The sequence below is a fragment of the Coregonus clupeaformis genome, chromosome 17 (assembly GCF_020615455.1).
Source record: "Coregonus clupeaformis isolate EN_2021a chromosome 17, ASM2061545v1, whole genome shotgun sequence".
NCBI lineage: Eukaryota > Metazoa > Chordata > Actinopteri > Salmoniformes > Salmonidae > Coregonus > Coregonus clupeaformis.
The window spans coordinates 11,780,780-11,802,332 of NC_059208.1; the positions used below are offsets into that span (position 1 = coordinate 11,780,780).

The 21,553-nt window shown below is 47.7% G+C and overlaps 1 protein-coding gene across 1 annotated transcript in view; it reads left to right on the forward strand.

The window, feature by feature from the left end:
* The window catches only part of LOC121586598 (growth factor receptor-bound protein 10), a 55,046-nt gene that overhangs the window by 26,676 nt on the left and 6,817 nt on the right, over window positions 1-21,553 (forward strand). The window contains exons 6-10 of the mRNA XM_041903416.2: window positions 14,404-14,560; window positions 15,969-16,084; window positions 16,795-16,869; window positions 16,990-17,127; window positions 17,292-17,402. Coding sequence (XP_041759350.1) covers window positions 14,404-14,560; window positions 15,969-16,084; window positions 16,795-16,869; window positions 16,990-17,127; window positions 17,292-17,402 — 597 coding nt within the window. The remainder of the gene's footprint in view (window positions 1-14,403; window positions 14,561-15,968; window positions 16,085-16,794; window positions 16,870-16,989; window positions 17,128-17,291; window positions 17,403-21,553) is intronic.

Sequence of the window (21,553 nt, forward strand, 5' to 3'; positions counted from 1 at the left end):
GTGATGGCACACTGTGGTATTTCACCCAGTAGAGAAGGGAGTTTATCAAAATTCTTGTTTTCGAATTCTTTGTGGATCTCTGTAATCTGAGGGAAATATGTCTCTCTAATATGCTCATACATTTGGCACGAGGTTAGAAAGTGCAGCTCAGTTTCCACCTCATTTTGTGGGCAGTGTGCACATAGCCTGTCTTCTCTTGAGACCCAGGTCTGCCTACGGCGGCCTTTCTCAATAGCAAGGCTATGCTCACTGAGTTTGTACATAGTCAAAGCTTTCCTTAAGTTTGGGTCAGTCACAGTGGTCAGGTATTCTGCCACTGTGTACTCTTTGTTTAGGGCCAAATAGCATTCTAGTTTGCTCTGTTTTTTTGTTAATTCTTTCCAATGTGTCAAGTAATTCTCTTTTTGTTTTCTCATGACTTGGTTGGGTCTAATTGTGTTGTTGTTGTTGTTGTTGTCCTGGGGCTCTGTGGGGTCTGTTTGTGAACAGAGCCCCAGGACCAGCTTACTTAGGGGACTCTTCTCCAAGTTCATCTCTCTGTAGGGGATGGCTTTGTTATGGAAGGTTTGGGAATCGTTATAGAATTTAACTGCTCTTTTCTGGATTTTGATAATTAGCGGGTATCGGCCTAATTCTGCTCTGCGTGCATTATTTTGTGTTTTTCATTGTACACCGAGGATATTTTTGCAGAATTCTGCATGCAGAGTCTCAATTTGGTGTTTGTCCCATTTTGTGAATTCCTGGTTGGTGAGCGGACCCCAGACCTCACAACCATAAAGGGCAATGGGTTCTATAACTGATTGAAGTATTTTTAGCCAGATCCTAATTGGTACAGTTGAAGTCGGAAGTTTACATACACTTAGGATGGAGTCATTAAAACTCGTTTTTCAACCTCTCCACAAATTTCTTGTTAACAAACTATAGTTTTGGCAAGTCGGTTAGGACATCTACTTTGTGCATGACACAAGTAATTTTTCCAACAATTGTTTACAGACAGATTATTTCACTTCTAATTCACTGTATCACAATTCCAGTGGGTCAGAGGTTTACATACACTAAGTAGACTGTTGTCAGACAGGTGTGTGTGTGGATGAGTGTCGGAATCAAGCGCAGGCACCAGGATGACTTCAACCGTCTTTAGTAACGTAACCAAGCCGTACACAATATAATAACCAACCCAACCGGGTGGCGCAAAACAATTACGCACCAAACACAGTGCGCAAATAACAACGAAAAAGCGCACGCAGTGCGAACTCCGGGCACAAGCCAACAACGAGAGAAACTAGACACGAATACAGAGGCAGTCTGACATAAACAATCACGCATAACACCTGCCCCAAAACCAAGAAACTAAATAGGAGAACAATCAAGACACAAACAAGGGACAGGTGTTATGCACAGACAAAACCAAACGAAACAAGAAACATAGAACGGTGGCAGCTAGTACTCCGGAGACGACGACCGCGCAAGTCCGCCCGAACAAGGAAGAGGAGCAGCCTCGGCCGAAACCGTGACAGTACCCCCTCGGACGCGCGGCTCCAGCCGTCGCCGACCGGAGCTCGGGCGACCGGACGACGCGGAGCAGGGCGCGCAGGATGACCCCCGATGGAACTCGGTCAGTAGGGACTGGTCCAATATGTCCCTCCTGGGCACCCAGCACCGCTCCTCCGGACCGTACCCCTCCCACTCCACGAGATATTGAAGACCCCCATCCGGCGTCTAGAATCCAGGATGGACCTCACGGTGTACGCCGGAGCCCCTCGATGTCCAACGGGGCGGAGGAGTCTCCTCAATCTCAAAGTCCTGGAGTGGACCAGCTACCACCGGCCTGAGGAGAGACACATGGAACGGGGGGTTAATATTCTTGTAGTCAATTGGTAATTCTAACCTATAACTCACCTCGTTCAATCTCCTCAGGACTTTAAAGGGCCCTACAAACCGCCGACCCAGCTTCCGGCAGGGCAGGCGGAGGGGCAGGTTTCTGGTTGAGAGCCAGACTCGATCTCCCGGTGCGTACACTGGCCCCTCACTGCGGTGTAGGTGGCGCTCGTCTTCTGTCGACGTATGGCACGCTGCAGATGGACGTGTGCAGCGTCCCACGTCTCCTCCGAGCGCCGCACCCACTCATCCACAGCGGGGGCCTCGATCTGGCTCTCGTGCCATGGTGCCAGAACCGGCTGGTACCTAACACACACTGAAAAGGGGTTAGTTGGGTGGAGGAGTGGCGAAGAGAGTTCTGTGCCATCTCGGCCCAGGGCACATATCTCGCCACTCCTCCGGCCGGTCCTGACAGTATGACCTCAGAAACCTACCCACATCCTGGTTGACACGTTCAACCTGCCCATTACTCTCCGGGTGATAACCGAGTAAGGCTTACCGAAACCCCCAACCGTTCCATAAAGCTCTCCACACTCTGGACGTGAACTGGGGGCCTCGGTCAGACACTATATCCTCGGTACCCGTAATGCCGGAAGACATGGGTGAACAGAGCCTCAGCGGTCTGTAGGGGCAGTGGGTAGACCCGGCATGGGAAGGAGACGACAGGCCTTCGAGAACCTATCCACAACGACCAGGATGGCCGTATTCCCCTGTGAGGGTGGAAGGTCGGTAACAAAATCCACCGAGAGGTGGGACCAGGGTCGCTGTGGAATAGGCAGGGGTTGTAACTTACCCCTGGGCAAATGTCTGGGTGCCTTACACTGGGCACACACGAACAGGAGGAGACATAAATCCTCACATCCCTAGCTAACGTTGGCCACCAGTACTTCGTGCTAAGGCAGTGCACTGTCCGGCCGATACCGGATGGCCAGAGGAGGGGGACGTATGGAGCCCAACAAATGAGGCGATCGCGTATCTCGAGCGGGAACGTACGTCCGACCCACAGGACACTGAGGAGGACTCGGGTCGGGTGCGTAACGCCCGCTCGATCTCACCATCAACCTCCCACACCACCGGAGCAACCAGACAAGACTCCGGTAGTATGGGCGTGGACTCAACTGACCTCTCCTCTGCGTCATACCGCCGGGACAGAGCATCTGCCTTCCCGTTCTGGGACCCAGGGATGTATGTGATCTTGAACACAAACCGGGCCAGGAACATAGTCCAACGAGCCTGGCGAGGATTCAGTCTCCTAGCTGCCCGGATGTACTCCCAGGTTACGATGGTCAGTTTGAATGAGGAAAGGGTGTTGAGCCCCCTCGAGCCAATGCCGCCACACCTTTAGGGCCTGTACTACGGCAACAGCTCCCTGTCTCCTACGTCATAATTCCCGCTCCGCCGGACTGAGCTTCTTTTGAGTAGAACGCACAGGGGCGGAGTTTAGGTGGAGTGCCAGAACGCTGGGAAAGAACGGCCCTATCCCGGCCTCTGACCGCGTCCACCTCTACTTGGAACGGTAAGGAGGGGATCCGGATGCGCCAACACCGGCGCCGAGGTAAACAGGTCCTTCAGTCTCCCAAATGCCCTGTCCGCCTCAGCTGACCACCGCAAGCGCACCGGACCCCCCTTTAACAGAGACGTGATGGGAGCTGCCACCTGTCCAAAACCCCGGATAAACCTCCGGTAGTAATTCGCAAAACCCAAGAACCGTTGCACCTCCTTCACAGTGGTTGGGGTCTGCCAATTACGCACAGCCGAGACCCGGTCTACCTCCATCTTCACCCTAGACGCAGACAACTGGTAACCCAGAAAGGAGACCGACTTCTGAAAAAAACAGACATTTCTCTGCCTTGACATATAGGTCATGCTCCAACAGCCTCCTCAATACTCGCGCACCAGGGCTACATGCTCAGCACGGGTAGGGCTATACACCAGAATGTCGTCGATGTACACAACCACTCCCTGTCCCTGCATGTCCCGGAAAATCTCATCAACGAAGGATTGGAAGACTGAGGAGCATTCATCAACCCATATGGCATGACTAGATACTCGTGAGTGCCCAGAAGTCGTGCTAAACGCTGTCTTCCATTCATCGCCCTTACGAATGCGCACTAAGTTGTATGCGCTCCTAAGATCCATTTTGTAAAGAACTGCGCACCGTGCAGTGACTCCGTCATAGTCGCAATCAGAGGAAGTGGATAGCTGTACTTCACTGTGATCTGATTGAGACCGCATGTAATCAATACACGGCCGCAGACCTCCATCCTTCTTCTTCACAAAAAAGAAACTTGAGGAAACGGGTGAAACGGAGGACCGTATGTATCCCTGTCTAAGAGACTCAGAGATGTAAGTCTCCATAGATCTTTTCTCCTCTTGAGACAAGGGATACACATGGCTCCGCTGGGAGAGCTGCGCCCTGACTGGAGATCTATCGCACAATCCCCCGTCTATGAGGCGGCAGCTGAGCAGCCCTAGTCTTACTGAACGCCAGTGCCAAATCCTCATACTCGGGGGGAATCTGCAATGCTGGCATTAGATTCGGACTCTCCACCGAGGTCGCCCCTATGGAAACACCCAGACATCGCCCCTCACATTGAGCAGACCACCCTTTAAGAGCTTTCTCTCGCCACCCAATAATAGGGTCATGAGTTATCAACCAGGAAGACCCAACACCACCGGATACGAGGAGAGTCAATCAAATAAAGCTGAATTCTCTCCTCATGACCCTCCTGCGCCATCATCTGAAGTGGTGCTGTGACTTCCCTAATCAAACCAGACCCTAACGGACGGCTATCTAGGGCATGGACGGGGAAAGGCTTATCCACTGGGAGGAGGAATCCCTAACTCTAAACAGAACTGGCGATCTATAAAAATTCCCAGCTGCGCCTGAATCTACCAGCGCCTTATGCTGGGAACGAGGTGCAACCTGTGGGAAACAAACAGGCAAGGTTAGGTGCACGACAGAAAGCTCTGGGTAAGCAGGGCGCCTACTCACCTGGGGTGACCCCCAATGCCTGTCCTGCCATCTCCTCCTCTGGAGGACCCGCCCCAGCACCTAGCCGCAGTGTGCCCTCCACGACCACAGTTGGTGCAAGGGCCGGGTCCCCGTGGGCTCCTCCTCCTCCGTTTCCCTAGCGCCCAGCACCCCCGAGCTCCAGGACTCGGCTCGGGAGGCCTGGAGAGTGGAATGGGCGAACCCCCTCCTCCGGGACGCCCACGGGTGGCGAAGCAGGGTATCCAGCCGGATGGCCATGTCGACCCAGTTGGTCGAAAGTCAACGACGTGTCCCTGCACGCCAACTCTCGCTGGACGTCCCTCTCGGAGGCTGCAGCGGAAATGGTCAGTCAGGGCCCGCTCATTCCACCCTGCATCAGCCGCTAGGGTCCGGAACTCTAATGCAAAGTCCTGGGCGCTCCTCATCCCCTGTCGGAGGTAGAACAGACGTTCCCCGCCGCCCTTCCCCTTCTGGTGGATGGTCGAATACCGCACGGAAGCGGCGGGAGAACTCCGCGTAGTTCGTCAGTTGCGGCGTCCATTCTCCTCCACTCGGCGTTGGCCCACTCCAACGCCTTGCCGGTGAGACAGGAGATGAGGCTGAGACGCTCTCTCGTGTCCCGAGGGCGCCGGGTGGGACGGTGGCGAGGTAGAGCTCCACCTGCAGCAGGAACCCTTGACACCCGGCGGTGGAGCCGTCGTCACGCCCTCGGGAGCGAGAGCCGAATTCCACTGGGTTCCGAAGAGGACACTGGAGGGCTGACCGCTGGATCTGGGTCGGGTGTGTGGAGGTGTGGGAACCCTGCTGGTCTCCCAACGGTGCAGCGTGGTCATCACCCTATCCAGAGCGTGGCAGACCTGGTTCATCCGGTCCTCCTGACCTCGAAGACGTTCCGCCAAATCAGCTGGTGGCGCGGTCGCTCCTGCTGATTCCATCTTGATGCGTGATTCTGTCAGACAGGTGTGTGTGTGGATGAGTGTCGGAATCAGCGCAGGCACCAGGATGACTTCAACCGTCTTTAGTAACGTAACCAAGCACGTACACAATATAATAACCAACCCAACCGGGTGGCGCCGAAACAATTACGCACCAAACACAGTGCGCAAATAACGGCAGCGCACGCAGTCTGAACTCGGGCACAAGCCAACAACGAGAGAAACTAGACACGATACAGAGGCAGTCTGACATAAACAATCACGCATAACACCTGCCCCCAAACCAAGAAACTAAATAGGAGAACAATCAAGACACAAACAAGGGACAGGTGTTATGCACAGACAAAACCAAACGAAACAAGAAACATAGAACGGTGGCAGCTAGTACTCCGGAGACGACGACCCCGCCGAAGTCCGCCCGAACAAGGAAGAGGAGCAGCCTCGGCCGAAACCGTGACAACTGTGCCTTTAAACAGCTTGGAAAATTCCAGAAAATAATGTCATGGCTTTAGAAGCTTCTGATAGGCTAATTGACATCATTTGAGTCAATTGGAGGTGTACCTGTGGATGTATTTCAAGGCCTACCTTCAAACTCAGTGCCTCTTTGCTTGATATCATGGGAAAATCAAAAGAAATCAGCCAAGACCTCAGAAAAAAAATTGTAGACCTCCACAAGTCTGGCTCATCCTTGGGAGCAATTTCCAAACGCCTGAAGGTACCACGTTCATCTGTACAAACAATAGTACGCAAGTATAAACACCATGGGACCATGCAGCCATCATACCGCTCAGGAAGGAGACGCGTTCTGTCTCCTAGAGATTAACGTACTTTGGTGCGAAAAGTGCAAATCAATCCCAGAACAACAGCAAAGGACCTTGTGAAGATGCTGGAGGAAACAGGTACAAAAGTATCTATATCCACAGTAAAACGAGTCCTATATCGACATAACCTGAAAGGCCGCTCAGCAAGGAAGAAGCCACTGCTCCAAAACCGCCATTAAAAAAAAGACAGACTTACGGTTTGCAACTGCACTTGGGGACAAAGATCATACTTTTTGGAGAAATGTCCTCTGGTCTGATGAAACAAACATAGAACTGTTTGGCCATAATGACCGTCGTAATGTTTGGAGGAAAAAGGGGGTACTTGCAAGCCGAAAAATTCCATCCCAACCGTGAAACACGGGGGTGGCAGCATCAGGCTGTGGGGGTGCTTTGCTGCAGGATGGACTGGTGCACTTCACAAAATAGATGGTATCATGAGGAAGGAAAATTATGTGGATATATTGAAGCAACATCTCAAGACATCAGTCAGGAAGATAAAGCTTGGTCGCAAATGGGTCTTCCAAATGGACAATGACCCCAAGCATACTTCCTAAGTTGTGGCAAAATGGCTTAAGGACAACAAAGTCAAGGTATTGGAGTGGCCATCACAAAGCCCTGACCTCAATCCTATAGAAAATATGTGGGCAGAACTGTGTGAGCAAGGAGGCCTACAAACCTGACTCAATTACACCAGCTCTGTCAGGAGGAATGGGCCAAAAGTCACCCAACTTATTGTGGGAAGCTTGTGGAAGGCTACCCGAACCGTTTGACCCAAGTTAAACAATTTAATGGCAATGCTACCAAATACTAATTGAGTGTATGTAAACTTCTGACCCACTGGGAATGTGATGAAAGAAATAAAAGCTGAAATAAATCATTCTCTCTATTATTCTGACATTTCACATTCTTAAAATAAAGTGGTGATCCTAACTGACCTAAGACAGGGAATTACAATACAAAAATACACAGAGGTTGAACTTTGGGTTTATCTGTTGGAGAGTCTGAGTCATGATAAGGGGGTAGACCACAGCGTGTGTGTGGTTAAGACATGGTTAGTTAAGTGGTAAATTGAGTTTGAGACTGAACTGTGGCCTCTAATCAAGTTAAGACCACGAGTGTGTGAGCGAGCGTCTCGGTGTGACACACACTGACCCAGACTAACAACCACATAATTCTGCCTGCTCATAATGTCTAGACGCTTCGCTTCCATCTCTCTCTCTCTCCATGACATGGTCAGATGTCTGAGATGGAGGGAGGAAAGGGGGAGGAAGAGGGTGGGAAGAGGAGTGGGGAGGAAAGGGGGTTGACGGAAGGGGAGGGAAGAAAGGAAGAGGATGTTAAGAGGTGATATGACAGTTTTACTGACACACATATATATTTATTTTATATATAGACACACACACGTGTGTGTGTGTGTGTGTATGCTTGCATGCATGCATGCATGCATGCATGCATGCATGCATGTCCGTGTGTATGCTTGCGTACGTGCGTGTGTCTCTCTCTCTGTGTGTGTGTGTGTGTGAGTTTCTCATGCAGGCTGTATTAGGGGCCAGCTGGCATGCAGCACTCCACACGAGGCTGATTATGACACAGTATTACATTACTGACATTCCTCTTTCTTTCTCTCATTCTGCCTCTCTCGCTCTTTCTCTCTATCTTTCTGTCCCTCTGTCTCTTTTAGTGCTGAGAGATTAACCACATTATTTTATTTTTTTAACAACTAATTGACCGAAGTCTGTTCAGTTATTTGAATTCCATTTCGTTTGTTCGTTTTTCTGTGAGCTCAATGTGCAGTTTCTCAGGCGATAAATCCGATCAAGCCTGAACTGTGGGAGTTGTAGTTTCCAACAGGCCAATATTCTACATAGTTTTGTGCAGAGAACGTGGTAATTAACTACAACAGTGGTCACCAACCGTTTCTGAGTCAAGATCTACTGCTCAGATGTTTTTTTAAGATGAGGTTTGTAGTAGTCTATACGCCCAATACATTATCACTGCATATTGGCTATGCTTGAATTGCCCTGCCAATGTTGTTCTTCTCAGACCATTTTGAAATTATATTTCAAAATTTGAGGTATATGATCACACTGGTAATAGATCATTTGTTGTATTACGTTTGAGGCAAAGCTGAGTGAGCATAATAATTTGCTTTATTTTATTTTACTGGACTGATGGCCTGGATCTGATGGTCAGTTTGAGGCAGGGGTGCAACTTTGGTTTTAGAAGTGGGGGGACATGACTATTATTATTATTTTTAATCCAGACAGATAAACACTCCAAACAGCCTACCCGACCTCTCGGAGGCGTACGCTTGGTCCTAAAGCACACGTTGCCTCGTTTTGTATCACATTCCAATGATAAAACTGGGGGGGACAAAAATGCTATTTCAGAATGTGGGGGGGGGGGACATGTCCCCCCGTCCCCAGTGAAAGTTACGCCCCTGGTTTGAGGGGAGGGAGAGAGAGCAGCTGTGACGCTGCCTCTCACCCGACCCACCATCCCTCCGCTCTCCATCCCTCCGCTGAGAAAAGGGGACACTGTCTTCCAGTTGATGGCGAAATTCAAGTCACACTGCATTATTTCTGCCTCATGGACCAATTCATGTTGTTAATCCGATGTCCAGATAAAGTGAAATTCATCAGAGAAAATGACTTTACCCCAGTCCTCAGCAGTCCAATCCCTGTACATTTTGCAGAATATCAGTCTGTCCCTGATGTTTTTCCTGGAGAGAAGTGGCTTCTTTGCTGCCATCCTCCAAAAGTCTTCGCCTCACTGTGCGTGCAGATGCACTCACACCTGCCTGCTGCCATTCCTGAGCAAGCTCTGCACTGGTGGTGCCCCGATCCCGCAGCTGAATCAGCCTTAGGAGACGGTCCTGGTGCTTGCTGGACTTTCTTGGGCGCCCTGAAGCCTTCTTCACAACAATTGAACCTCTCTCCTTGAAGTTCTTGATGATCCGAAAAATGGTTGATTTAGGTGCAATCTTACTAGCAGCAATATCCTTGCCTGTGAAGCCCTTTTTGTGTAAAGCAATGATGACGGCACGCGTTTCCTTACAGATAACCATGGTTAACAGAGGAAGAACAATGATTTCAAGCACCTTTTTAAAGCTTCCAGTCTGTTATTCTAACTCAATCAGCATGACAGAGTGATCTCCAGCCTTGTCCTCGTCAACACTCTCACCTGTGTAAACGAGAGAATCCCTGACATGATGGCAGCTGGTCCTTTTGTGGCAGGGCTGAAATGCAGTGGAAATGTTTTTTTGGGATTAAGTTCATTTTCATGGCAAAGAGGGACTTTGCAATTAATTGCAATTCATCTGATCACTCTTCATGACATTCTGGAGTATATGCAAATTGCCATCATCAAAACTGAGGCAGCAGACTTTGTGAAAATTTGTATTTGTGTCATTCTCAAAACTTTTGACCACGACTGTACTCTCTAGCGCTTTGCTGTAGCCTATTCGTTGAATAGCTCTCTAGTCATGGTTTTAAAAGTTTTGAAATCTCACAGTATCAACTTTGCTATGCTTCTTTTTCCAGTCTATAGGCTCAAGGAAACTGTGCAGACACGGTGATCTGAGCTATCTGATTGGCCAGCGGTAGGCCTGTAGGTGCTCTTGATTTGATCTCTGGGCCCGCCGGTAGGCGGAGTTCTACCTTCAGACACATTAAATGGTTCAAAATGGGAACACTTTGCCTTCCCAGCGCTGGGGCTGTTGAATCAAGTGTACATACCGTCAACAGCACAAAACAAATAACACATTTTTGAAACGCAAGGCTTTATCGTTGGGGTTTTTACAGAAATGTTTGGTGATTGACTAGGAATGCCTTGGAGATCGACCAGTCGATCACGATCGACGGGTTGGTGACCACTGAACTACAATGACCATAATCCATTGCGCGCCTACTTGTCTGGTCTGTGTGGTACAGACAATAGAGAATGATAGAGGCCTGTAGTGGCCAAAAGGCCATTTCAGCATGGGCAGCGCCATTGAGGGCCTCCTCCATGCTTCCAACATTTTAAAGTAGTCAACTGGGTGGGGATTCCTTTGGATTGTAGCCTTAGTGGCGCTGCCCATGCTGTCACAGACGCTGTAATGGCACAGATATAAAGATGAGTCCTCTATCAATCTCTATGCCGCAGACAAGGAGATGGAGAGAAGAGACAGAAGAACGCGTGATCGAGAGGGGTAGAGAGCAGCTGCTTCGTGAGGTATCTTTACCTGAAAATACATGATATAAGTGTTTGATAGTTGGCAGTCATAAAAGGATGCCTTATTTACTTTGAAGAACTACTAAAATTGTGATTTTGTCAGACAGCACAGCTCTATAGAGATGAGATGATGACTTGGAATGAAATAATAAAGTTGTCAAATAGGGCTAAAACACATTTAATATACACAACAACTGAAATATTTGTATTAAAGTACAGTAATGTGAATAAATAGTAATAATAATAATAATATGCCATTTAGCAGACACTTTTATCCAAAGCGACTTACAGTCATGCGTGCATACATTTTTGTGTATGGGTGGTCCCGGGGATCGAACCCACTACCTTGGCGTTACAAGCACCGTGCTCTACCAGCTGAGCTACAGAGGACCACAATAAATTATAGTTAGTAAGTGATAAGCAGTAATGGGTAGTCACTACCATCATGGGACTTTTATTAATTGTTTTATTCTGTGTTACAGCATTCAAGCCGCATTTAATGTCTTTATTTTGTTTTGAAAACCGTGATTGTTTTTTAATTGAAACTAAACCGAACCGACCTCAAAAAGCACTAATCGCTCAGCCCTTGTCTCTTTATTATTATTGTTATTCACAATTTATACACAATTGAATTATTGCTGGATTTTATTCAGTTGAAACTAAAATAATGAATAAATTGATAATGAACTAGAATCTAAATAAATATCCAATGATTTGTCATTCACTGTCTCTCTCCTCTGTATCTTCCATTTACTCTCAGCAGAATAGCTGAGCAATCCCCAGTCTCTCTCGCTCTCTCCCCCCTCTTGTCTGCCAGCCCCTATAGCTGACACGTGATCACAGTCTAAAACTAAAGAACCATTTACAGACTCTTTACTTCCACTTTAACTAGTGACCAAAACTCTTTCTCCCCCACAGCCCCATGAAAGACAACAGAGATCTGTTCCTCACACTGCTCCATACCTGACACTTCATCCCTCCATCTCACACTCATCTGTAGAGGAGAGGATGGCTGGAATGGAGAGGAGAAAGGAGGGGGAGGGGAAGAAAAGGGGGGAGGTTGGTCTGATATGAGAAACTGAAACCGTGAGGCAGCTAGAAAATGTTTGGAGATGCGTGACTATGACTGGATCTGTGTGCGTATGTGTGTGTGTGCATGCATGTGTTTCTACGTGTGTGACATGAGGCACGCATGACGCACACACACACACTGCACTAATCCACTGGCTGAGTCTTAGAGAGAGCAGTGTTCAGGCATTATCCTACCCAGCACGAGAGGAAATGCTCTCCTTCTCTCTCTCTCTCTCTCTCTCCTTCTCTCTCTCTCTCCTTCTCTCACTCTCTCCTTCTCTCTCTCTTCTCTCTCTCTCTCTCTCTCTCTCTCTCCTTCTCCCTCTTTCTCCCTCTGCCTATATCGTGTTCGCTTTACCTCTCAGTCCCTCCCTCTCCTTTCCCCTCCCTCCCTCTCTCCCGCCCTCTTTCTCTCACTCCTCTCTCTCTCTCTCTTCCTCTCTCTGTCACAGTAGAGTGAGGCTCAGTGTGAAAATGCCATCGTGCTCTCCTGACTGTTGCCTCTTTCAGGCTGTAGAGGTAAGCGTGTGTGTAGTGGGTAGAGTGTGTGTAGTGGGTAGCTTGTGTGTGGGTGTAGTGCTTGTGTGTGGGTAGAGTATGTGTGTTGTGGGAAGTGTGTGTATAACTTTAGCGGTGACGACATTCCACGTTTAGAAACTTTCTCAAACTACTACGAGACGCAATAGATACTTTTCTTCTTTTGTTTCTGGCGTCTCCTTTCTAGTGCGTACCCTTTGTGTTCTCTGCTGTCCTGTCTCTGTCCTGTCCAGTAATGGTCAAGACACGGCCCGGGCACTGGGCTGGGACGGGGGACGGAGGAGGCAGAGAGAGCTGTGGCGTTGTTTTTGGTTTCCTGTGATTCTCTGTGTTCTACTGTGGAGTTGTTTGTAGTGTCGTGGGATTCTGTGTTCTACTGTGGAGTTGTTAATAGTGTCGTGTGATTCTGTGTTCTACTGTGGAGTTGTTTCTAGTGTCGTGGGATTCTGTGTTCTACTGTGGAGTTGTTTGTAGTGTCGTGTGATTCTGTGTTCTACCGTGGAGTTGTTTATAGTGTCGTGTCGTCTTGATGGGTTTGGGGATAAAACTTAGGCACAGAAATTTAGGCACATTTTCTGCACACGCGCACACACACACAACACGCTCACACACACGCTACACACACACACACACACACACAAACACACTTCCTTGCTTGGAGGAAGAAGAGTAGGATGGATGGATAGATGGATAGATAAATATCTCTATCAATAGGGTTTTGCTCATAGGCGTATGTGTGTATTTGAGTAAATGTGGGTGTTTTTGAGGCGTGAATATTTGTGTGTATATCATTAAGTGCGTATGTATATTTTTAAGTGTGAGTATTGTATATGTTTAGGTGAATGTATGTATATTTTCAGGCATATGTTTAGTGAGCACATCTCAGAGGTATGTATATATGGTGTGGATAGCTCAGGCATATTGGTAAATGTGCTACGTATGTGTAAACGGTTGAACCATGGTTTTCAGACGAGAAATGTACGGTCATGGTCAGCGTTCGAGGATATCCTCATTTACAGAACATCAAATCAAATGTTATTTGTCACATGCGCCGAATACAACAGGTGTAGACCTTACTGTGAAATGCTTACTTACAAGCCCTTAACCAACAATGTAGTTTTAAGAAAGAGTTAAAAAAATATTTTACGGCCTCCCGAGTGGCGCAGCGGTCTAAGGCACTGCATCGCAGTGTTAAGGCGTCACTACAACCTGGGGTTCGATCCCAGGCTGTGTCATTACCGGCCGTGACCAGGAGTCCCATAGGGCGGCGCTCCGGTACCGCCTGCCATGTGGTAGCAGAGAGAACAGTCTGTACCACAGGATCCGGATTCAACCATCTGGATAGAACGTAGAACGGATAGAAAGTGTGTGTATGTCCGTGTGTGGTGGAGTGTCAGTAACAGTGAAAGTCCTACTGTGTGTTTCTCAGACAAAATTTTGGACCTAAAAGCTCAGTGGGGAATCTCTATAGATCAGGATTAGGCTTAATCTTCGTCCAGGAAACCAACCCTGTTTTATTAAAATTTCAACTGACTTAAAAGGGCCATTATTTAGTCTGGATTATTATGATATGATAATAAGACATTAAAAGGCAGACAGTCATGCTTATGACAAGTCTTACAATGTGTTATAACTGCATCATAATGCATTATAGCTGCAGTGTTACAGTTTGAGTTAAGAAGGAATGTCTCTAGCAGTTCTATGTGCCAATTTCCTGGACACAGATTAAGCCTAGTCATATTGAGCATGCGTTTTAGTCCATGGGCTAGGCTTAACGGTTAACCGGCCCTTAATGTTTTGACTGCTCTTTACAGTGGCCTGTTTGTAAATGACTACAAATGTATTTTGTGACCTTTCATTCAAATAAAGGTGAACAGTGATTATGTTTTTATATGAATACAATATTTCTCTCTCTCTCTCTGTCTCTGTCTCTGTCTGTCTGTGTGTGCAGATCATCAAGGTGTACAGTGAGGATGGAGCAGGGAAGGTGGTGGAGGTGCCGGCTGATATGAGGGCCAGAGATGTGTGTCAGCTCCTGGTCTATAAGAGCCACTGTCTGGATGACAACAGCTGGAGCCTGGTGGAGCATCACCCACTACTGGGCCTCGTGTGTGTGTGTGTGTGTGTGTGTGTGTGTGTGTGCGCATCGAGTGTGTTAAGGTTGGGGAAGCATATACTATAGATTCTAGCTACCTAAAAGCTTCAATCACATAAAATCTACAGTTCTGTTTTACCTTCTGTGACCTTTTTAGTGTGGTTTTATTGCCTCACCTTTTTAGTGTGGTTTTATTGCCTCACCTTTTTAGTGTGGTTTTATTGCCTCACCTTTTTAGTGTGGTTTTATTGCCTCACCTTTTTAGTGTGGTTTTATTGCCTCACCTTTTTAGTGTGGTTTTATTGCCTCACCTTTTTAGTGTGGTTTTATTGCCTCACCTTTTTAGTGTGGTTTTATTGCCTCACCTTTTTAGTGTGGTTTTATTGCCTCCCTCTTATTCTCTATCCTGTTTTCCACAAAGCTTTCCTATCTCTACTGACTGTTACTGGGATAGAAGACTGTTTTATACTTGATAGATAATCGTAATTTTTGGAAAAACTTAATGGGAGAGATGGAATGTGAGAGGAGCGCAGAGAAAGGGAGGGGGTGGAGAAAGAGAGGGAGAGGGGGAAGGGTGCAGAGGCACAGTGTCAGTATCAGGCCAATGCAGCAAACAGCCAATCCCAGAGCTGCATTGGTCGAGCCCCCAGACAGCTCAGACAATCAGCTCTCTCCCTCTACTTCAACAGGAAATTCCCCTGCTAGACGCCAGGACAGAGTGGCGCAGACACACACACACACACACACACACACACACACACACACCTTGAGGTCTGTGTTAGCCAGCAGTGAGGCACGGTATGGGCTCAATCCTTTTTGAGCAACTGTGGGTTTTAGCACTGTGTGTGTGTGCGTGCGTCCAACCTGGAACATCGTGTCACTATGGGTTTCCAATCAGCTAGAGTCATGTGATCTCAAGATCAAGAGAGGGAGAGAGAAAGGAGAACACACACTTCTAGCCTATACATCAAAACAAAAATAGAGATAGTTAACAATGTACGAGGTCTAATACTCTCAATAGTCAACATCAGCTTTTTAGGGGGAGGAGTTACAGAGGGAGGGAGAGACAGAGGTAGAGAAGAAGAAGAGACTGAGGGAGGGAGGGAGGAGGGAGAGTTAGAGGTAGAGACATGGATGAGAAGCAGACAGAGGGAGAGATAGATGGCGAGAGAGCTGGCCTCGGCTTCTTTGTCAAATCAAGTTAAATATATGACATCATCCTACTGCAATACCAAAACCTGCTTCTCTCACGTGTGCGTGCTCACAGCCTACCTACCAATGTCTTCCCTCCTCTCTTTTCCAGTGGCCCCTCACTCAGATACTGGAAACAAGTGTGATAACCAACTGTGACAATGCAAATAAATGGGCTAATTGCTGATGTCTCTCTATTCTCCCTCTCCCTCTCCCCCTCCTCTCTGCAGAGCGCTGTCTGGAGGACCATGAGTTGGTGGTTCAGGTTCAAGCCTCTATGACCAGCGACAGTAAATTCCTCTTCAGGAAGAACTATGCCAAGTATGAGTTCTTCAGGAACCCCCTGGTGAGTCCTCTGTACACACGCGCACACACACACAAACACACACCGTCGCACACACACACTGCCGCGCATGTTTGCACACACATGCCACACACACACACACACATAAGCACACACACACACTGCCTGAGGTGATTCAGTAAGAGGGAGTGACCTCACCTCAGGGCTTTGGTAATGACTACAGTAAAACTACCATGTCAATCACACTAAGAGGTGTGTGTATGAGTGCTCGCCAAGGAATTACGTCAGGGGGTGAGATCATACTGCATCTACTCTGGATCGCTCTCCTCTCTCCATCTCTCTCCCCTATCCTCGCTCTCTCTCCTTCTACTCTCTCTCTCTCTCGCTCTCTTTCTCTCTCTCCTTCCTTCCTTCCTTCCTTCCTTCCTTCCTTCCTTCCTTCCTTCCTTCCTTCCTTCCTTCCTTCCTTCCTTCCTTCCTTCCTTCCTTCCTTCCTTCCACTCTCTCTCGCTCATCTCCCCACTCTTCTCTCTCCTCTTCTATCTCCCCACTCTTCTCTTTCTCTCATTCTCTCGCATGCCCTCTTAATAGTGGTTCCATCACTAATGTGATACTGAAGTCCCTGAAGTATTTTTCTCTCTGTTCTCTCATTCTGTTGTATTCTCTCTCTCTCCTTTTATTTTTCTCTATCTTCTTTCATTCGCTCTCCTAATTCAGTCTCTCTCTCTCTCTCTCTCTCTCTCTCTGTGCAGAACTTCTTTCCGGAGCAGATGGTGGCATGGTGTCAGGAATCTAACGGCTCCATCCCCCAGTCACAGCTCTTACAGGTGGAGTACTGTTACACCACACACACACACACACCCACGCATTCGCGCACCTCTATCCCCACATACACAAGCACACATTCCAGAGAGTCCTTACTCACTCCCCTGTGTGTGTTGGTACAGAACTTCCTAAACTCCAGCAGCTGTCCGGAGGTGCAGGGGTTCCTCTATCTGAAGGAGTCGGGGAGGAAGTCCTGGAAGAGACTTTCCATGTTCCTCAGGCGCTCTGGACTCTACTGCTCCACTAAGGGATCCTCCAAGGTAGGAAGAAAATCAGGGATGTGTCCAAAATGGCTCCCCATTCCCTGTGTAGTGCCCTTGTTTTTTGGCCATAGACCCTTATGGCAGCCAATTATCTATATAGTGCACTACACTAAAGAAACTACTCCAAGGAAGGACTGTTCAAACCCCCTCCCTCCCTCTAGGAGCCCAGACACCTCCAGTTGTTATCAGACCTGGAGGACAGCAGTGTGTTCACAGTGACCACAGGGAGGAAGCTGCACAACGCCCCCACTGACTACCAGTTCTGTATCAAGGTGAGGGACACACACACACACACACACACACTGGCCCCAGGTAACAGATAGTCCTGTACTGTGTGTACCTCTGCTGGGGTTATCCCTGGATGTAACCAGGTTATACTGGCTCAGCCTAGTGGGATAAGCTGGGACAGGGCATGCTAGGAGACACTGAGCCTGACACACAAACAGATCAAATGTTATTTTTCACATGCTTCATAAACAACAGGTGTAGACAAACAGTGAAATGCTTACTTACGGGCCCTTCCCAACGATGCAGAGAGAATGAAAATAGAGAAATAATAGAAAAGTAATAATAAAAACACAATGAGTAACGATAACCTGGCCTTCAGAAAGTATTTATACCCCTTGACTTATTCCACATTTTGTTGCCTTACAACCTGGAATTAAAATTGATTTTTGGGGGGCTTGTATAATTTGATTTACACAACATGCCTACCACTTTGAAGATGCAAAATATTTTTTCTTGTGAAACAAACAAGAAATAAGACTGAAAACTATTCACCCCTTTTTTCTGGTCACTCTTCTGTAAAGCCCAGCTCTGTGGAGTGTACGGCTTAAAGTGGTCCTATGGACAGATACTCCAATCTCCGCTGTGGAGCTTTGCAGCTCCTTCAGGGTTATCTTTGGTCTCTTTGTTGCCTCTCTGATTAACGCCCTCCTTGCCTGGTCCGTGAGTTTTGGTGGGCGGCCCTCTCTTGGCAGGTTTGTTGTGGTGCCATATTCTTTCAATTTTGTAATAATGGATTTAATGATGCTCCGTGGGATGTTCAAAGTTTCTGATATTTTTTTATAACCCAACCCTGATCTGTACTTCTCCACAACTTTGTCCCTGACCTGTTTGGAGAGCTCCTTGGTCTTCATGGTGCCGCTTGCTTGGTGGTGCCCCTTGCTTAGGGGTGTTGCAGACTCTGGGGCCTTTCAGAACAGGTGTATATATACTGAGATCATGTGACAGATCATGTGACACGTAGATTGCACACAGGTGGACTTTATTTAACTAATTATGTGACTTCTGAAGGTAATTGGTTGCACCAGATCTTATTTAGGGGCTTCATAGCAAAGGGGGTGAATACATATGCACGCACCACTTTTCCGTTATTAAATTTTTTAAATTTTTTTGAAACAAGTTCACTTCACGTATTTGGACTATTTTGTGTATGTTCATTAAATGAAATCCAAATAAAAATAAATTTAAATTACAGGTTGTAATGCAACAAAATAGGAAAAACGCCAAAGGGGATGAATACTTTTGCAAGGCACTGTACACACAATACCCCATAATGACAAAGTGAAAACGTTTTTTTTTTTTTTTTTATGTTTGCAAATTGAAAAATTCTCCCAGTGTCTGGTGTAAAGCAGACTGAACATTGACATTTACATAATTTAGCAGACGCTCTTATCCAGAGCGACTTACAAATTGGTGCATTCAACTTATGATAGCCAGTGGGACAACCACATTTTTTTGGTGGGGGAGGGGGGGGGTAGAAGGATTACTTTTATATTATTCCAGGTATTCCTTAAAGAGGTAGGGTTTCAAGTGTCTCCGGAAGGTGGTCAGTGACTCCGCTGTCCTGGTGTCATGGGGGAGCTTGTTCCACCATTGGGGTGCCAGAGCAGCGAATAGCTTTGACTGGGCTGAGCGGGAACTGTGCTTCCGTATAGAGGTAGGGGGGCTAGCAGGCCAGAGGTGGATGAACATAGTGCCCTTGTTTGGGTGTAGGGTCTGATCAGAGCCTGAAGGTAAGGAGGTGCCGTTCCCCTCACAGCTCCGTAGGCAAGCACCATGGTCTTGTAGTAGATGCGAGCCTCAACTGGAAGCCAGTGGAGTGTGCGGAGGAGCGGGGTGACATGAGAGAACTTGGGAAGGTCGAACACCAGACGGGCTGCAGCGTTCTGGTAAATTGTAGGGGTTTAATGGCACAGGCAGGGAGCCCAGCCAACAGCGAGTTGCAGTAATCCAGACGGGAGATGACATGTGCCTGGATTAGGACGTGTGCCGCTTTCTGTGTAAGGTAGGGTCGTACTCTGCGAATGTTGTAGAGCATGAACCTGCAGGATCGGGTCACCGCTTTGATGTTAGCGGAGAACGACAGGGTGTTGTCCAGGGTCACGCCAAGGTTCTTTACACTCTGGGAGGAGGACACAATGGAGTTGTCAACCATGATGGCGAGATCATGGAGCGGGCAGTCCTTCCCCGGGAGGAAGAGCAGCTCCGTCTTGCCGAGGTTCAACTTGAGGTGGTGATCCGACATCCACACTGATATGTCTGCCAGACATGCAGAGATGCGATTCGCCACCTGGTTATCAGAAGGGGGAAAGGAGAAAATGAATTGTGTGTCGTCTGCGTAGCAATGATAGGAGAGACCATGTGAGGATATGACAGAGCCAAGTGACTTGGTGTATAGAGAGAATAGGAGAGGGCCTAGAACTGAGCCCTGGGGGACACCAGTGGTGAGAGCACGTGGTGCGGAGACAGATTCTCGCCACGCCACCTGGTAGGAGCAACCTGTCAGGTAGGACGCAATCCAAGAGTGAGCAGCGCCGGAGATGCCCAACTCGGAGAGGGTGGAGAGGAGGATCTGATGGTTCACAGTATCAAAGGCAGCAGATAGGTCTAGAAGGATAAGAGCAGAGGAGAGAGAGTTAGCTTTAGCAGTGCGGAGAGCCTCCGTGACACAGAGAAGAGCAGTCTCAGTTGAATGACCAGTCTTGAAACCTGACTGGTTTGGATCAAGAAGGTAATTCTGAGAGAGATGGCAGGAGAGTTGGCTAGAGATGGCACGCTCAAGAGTTTTTGAGAGAAAAGAAAGAAGGGATACTGGTCTGTAGTTGTTGACATTGGAGGGATCGAGTGTAGGTTTTTTGAAGAGGGGTGCAACTCTCGCTCTCTTGAAGACGGAAGGGACATGGCCAGCGGTCAAGGATGAGTTGATGAGCGAGGTGAGGTAAGGGAGAAGGTCTCCGGAAATGGTCTGGAGAAGAGAGGAGGGGATAGGGTCAAGCGGGCAGGTTGTTGGGAGGCCGGCCGTCACAAGTCGCAAGATTTCATCTGGAGAGAGAGGAGAGAAAGAAGTCAAAGCATAGGGTAGGGCAGTGTGAGCAGGACCAGCGGTGTCATTTGACTTCATAAATGAGGATCGGATGTCGTCAACCTTCTTTTCAAAATGGTTGACGAAGTCATCCACAGAGAGGGAGGAGGGAGGGGGAGGAGGAGGAGGATTCAGCAGGGAGGAGAAGGTGGCAAAGAGCTTCCTAGGGTTAGAGGCTTGACATTTAAAGTGGTAGAAAGTGGCTTTAGCAGCGGAAACAGAGGAAGAGAATGTAGAGAGGAGGGAGTGAAAAGATGACAAGTCCGCAGGGAGTCTAGTTTTCCTCCATTTCCCTCTTCTGTGAGCTCAAACATTAGGGTTAGTATTGTGGATTAACTACAATCTCCTATCACAGCCATTAAACTCTGTAACTGTTTTAAAGTCACCATTCGCCTCATGGTGAAATCCGTGAGCGGTTTCCTTCCTCTCCGGCAACTGAGTTAGGAAGGATGTTTGTATTTTCTTTGTAGTGACTGGATGTATTGATACACCATCTAAAGTGTAATTCATAACTTCACCATGCTCAAAGGGATATTCAATGTCTGTTTGTTTTTTTACCAATAGGTGCCCTTCTTTGCGAGGCATTGTTAAACCTCCCTGGTCTTTGTGGTTGAATCTGTGTTTGAAATTCACTGCTCGACTGAGCGACCTTACAGATAATTGCTTGTGTGGGGTACAGAGATGAGGTAGTCATTCGGAAATCCTGATAAACACTATTATTGCACACAGAATGAGCCCATGCAACTTATTATGTGACTTGTTAAGCAAATGTATTCTCCTGAACTTATTTAGGCTTGCCATAACAAAGGGGTTGAATGCTTATTGATTCAACACATTTCACCTTTTAATTTGTAAAATTTCTAAAAACATAATTCCACTTTGATATTATGGGTTATTGTGTTTAGGTGTCCACATACTTTTGCATATATGGTGTATGTACATATAACTAGGAATAAAGTGACAGATCAAACAGTAGCAGCAGCGTATGTGATGAGTCAGAGTTGGTGCAAAATGGGTCAATGCAGATAGTCTGGGTAGCTATTGGTTAACTATTTA